Here is a 2,971-nt window from a genome sequence, read left to right as displayed (position 1 = left end):
TACAGACATGGATGGTATTTAGTATTGGGACAGTGTATGCTGTGTTACAGACAAGGATGGTATTTAGTATTGGGCCAGTGTGTGCTGCGTTACAGACAGGGATGCTATTTAGTTGCTCTACTGTATGTTCAGAGAGATGGCAGACCTATTTATTATTGGGCCAGTGTCAGTGTGCGGAAAGTTATGGTGAGCAGCAGCAGTAGCAGCAGATGGCTAACAGGTGGAATGTGTGGCTAGTCTGCTGGCTAATGAGTGGAGATCAGCCGGAGAGCAGCCAGCGAACAGCCAGAGAGCAGCCAGAGAGCAGCCGGAGAGCAGCCGGAGAGAAGCCAGAGAGCAGCCAGAGAGAAGCCAGAGAGCAGCCAGAGAGAAGCCAGAGAGCAGCCAGAGAGCAGCCAGAAAGAAGCCAGAGAGCAGCCAGAGAGCAGCCAGAAAGAAGCCAGAGAGCAGCCAGAGAGCAGCCAGAGAGCAGCCAGAGAGCAGCCAGAAAGAAGCCAGAGAGCAGCCAGAGAGCAGCCAGAGAGCAGCCAGAGAGCAGCCAGAGAGCAGCCAGAAAGAAGCCAGAGAGCAGCCAGAGAGCAGCCAGAGAGCAGCCAGAGAGCAGCCAGAAAGAAGCCAGAGAGCAGCCAGAAAGAAGCCAGAGAGCAGCCAGAGAGCAGCCAGAAAGAAGCCAGAGAGCAGCCGGAAAGCAGCCGGAGAGCAGCCGGAGAGCAGCCGGAGAGCTGCTGGAGAGCAGCCGGAGAGCAGCCGGAGAGCAGCCGGAGGGCTGCCGGAGAGCAGCCGGAGAGCAGCCGGAAAGCAGCCGGAGAGCAGCCAGAGAGCAGCCAGAGAGCAGCCAGAGCCACTGGTAGATGCTGAGCCCCTGGGACACTTCATAAAAACCCTTTTTGGATTGCTACATTTTAACCCCAGCACGTGGATACTGTGGAAGAGGGATGGCTGATGTGGGATGAGGTGCTGGAGGTTAAATGAGAACTAATGCCATGTTTCACAGGTGCTTTTCTATACAGGCTGTCTGTGCTGAACTGGTCAGTTAGATGTATTTATTGAACAAAGTGGAACATTGTATCTGCTCATAATACTTAATAAATGAAATGCTTAAGTTTTGATTTATCACACGTTTAACTTTTTTGTATTCAGAGAGAGAAATATCTGAACATACTGTAATCTACAATGTCCATCTCAGATGCAATCTGCAATTTCCCAAACTGAACTCTTCCACTCTCCTTCCATAAGATGAAGTTTGGCATAACATGCTGTTACTGGGCATAAATCATATGCTTTATCATTCCTGCAGACTCAATAAAACTCCTCTAAATGTAAATGGATTCACACGCGGCTGCCTTTGCAGGCTGAATTTAAAAGAATAACCAAGTTTGTTTAAGGGACGCGGCTGCCTTTGCAGGCTGAATTTAAAAGAATAACCAAGTTTGTTTAAGGGACGCCACGTCAACAGCTTTCTCACTATTGTGATGATCAAACATACCAGCTGGTCCCCATAACCTGTCTGGCTTTCCTCTGGCACATATCCATAAAAACACACCATTATCAAGTAGCTTCTATCAGGTACACAAACAAACACAGGCTGGGGAATGTCTTTCAACTAAGAGGAATGAGAAATGTTGGATCATAACATTTTCACAACCACTAGCTACAGCAATGCCACAATCAGCATAGCTAGAGAGGGGGAAAGAGAGAGGAAGAGAGAAGAGAGAGAGAGAGAGAGAGAGAGAGAGAGAGAGAGAGAGAGAGAGAGAGAGAGAGAGAGAGAGAGAGAGAGAGAGAGAGAGAGAGAGAGAGAGAGAGAGAGAGATGTCAAATATAGAATCAGACTGTGTGAGTAAAAGAGCTGGGGCAGAAGAGGTCTTGAATGATTACCACCATCTAGTATAATGCTGAAATTGTGTTATAAGTAATGCTCTCTAAAACCATTCCTCATTAACCGTTGTGTTTTTCCCTCCAGTAAATGGTGGTACTTCAAGACATATTTCTATTTATGAGTCATTTGTCTATTTAATTACGTAAATCTGGTTAGCAGCAAAAAATAACATAAAACATTTTTATTCTACAAAGTATGGTATGATGTGCTTCATTAACAAGATTGGACCAGATGGTGGAGACTAGAGTGGTTCATTCCGGTGGTGGACAGGTCAGGCGCTTAGAGGTGACTGTCTGCTGCGTGGCCTGTACAGAAACACAACGCTTTACCTCAAACTAGTTCTCCATAGAGATGGAGGTGTGACTTGTTGTTGACTCCTATTCTGATATCGTTGAGTTTTTCTTGTCATGCTATACCTACTACTGTGCTCAATAGGGGGAATAGTTCAAACCTGAAAACCAAATACAAACAGTGAGGCAGCTCTTACATATAATTATATCAGAGAAGATTTCCATCGAACATCCAAGGAAACTCATGAATGTCAGTCATGAAGCTAGATGACTCAGCAACCATCAGTCATGAAGCTAGATGACTCAGCAACCATCAGTCATGAAGCTAGATGACTCAGCAACCATCAGTCATGAAGCTAGATGACTCAGCAACCATCAGTCATGAAGCTAGATGACTCAGCAACCATCAGTCATGAAGCTAGATGACTCAGCAACCATCTGGCCATAATGTCACCAGTTAAGGATCAAGACCAACTTTACAAATACTGCCAAGTATCAAAGAAACACATCAATGAATCTGCGTGGTAAACATCTGATGACAGGATAATTTCCTGTTTACGACCAGCTATCCTGTCTCATCCAATCACAATAAAGTTTGTGAGTGCTTCTGCAATGAGGCAGTAGTCCTATTCCGGTGGCTGTGCTGACGAGTAGCCAGGGTCAACAACCTGTTCTCTCAGCCAACAACCAGCACAATTGAGAAAAGCAGTGCATCTATGAAAGGAGTCCCCAACATGGTCAACTTGAAATGCTCTTGGTTCCTCCCTAAATGTATTAGGCCTCCTATTTGGGTAAATGATGA

The 2,971-nt window shown here is 45.9% G+C and overlaps 1 protein-coding gene across 1 annotated transcript; it reads left to right on the top strand.

Annotated features, from left to right (window-relative positions):
* The first annotated feature begins 248 nt into the window (after positions 1–248).
* Positions 249–851, top strand: LOC124002312 (translation initiation factor IF-2-like). Its single transcript, XM_046309700.1, has one exon. It carries the CDS (start codon positions 249–251, stop codon positions 849–851), a length of 603 nt encoding a protein of 200 aa, XP_046165656.1.
* Positions 852–2,971: the final 2,120 nt, after the last annotated feature.

The sequence above is a fragment of the Oncorhynchus gorbuscha genome, linkage group LG17 (assembly GCF_021184085.1).
Source record: "Oncorhynchus gorbuscha isolate QuinsamMale2020 ecotype Even-year linkage group LG17, OgorEven_v1.0, whole genome shotgun sequence".
Taxonomy (NCBI): Eukaryota; Metazoa; Chordata; class Actinopteri; order Salmoniformes; family Salmonidae; genus Oncorhynchus; species Oncorhynchus gorbuscha.
Note: the sequence above shows the minus strand (reverse complement) of the source record. Positions and strands in the feature narration are given on the sequence as shown.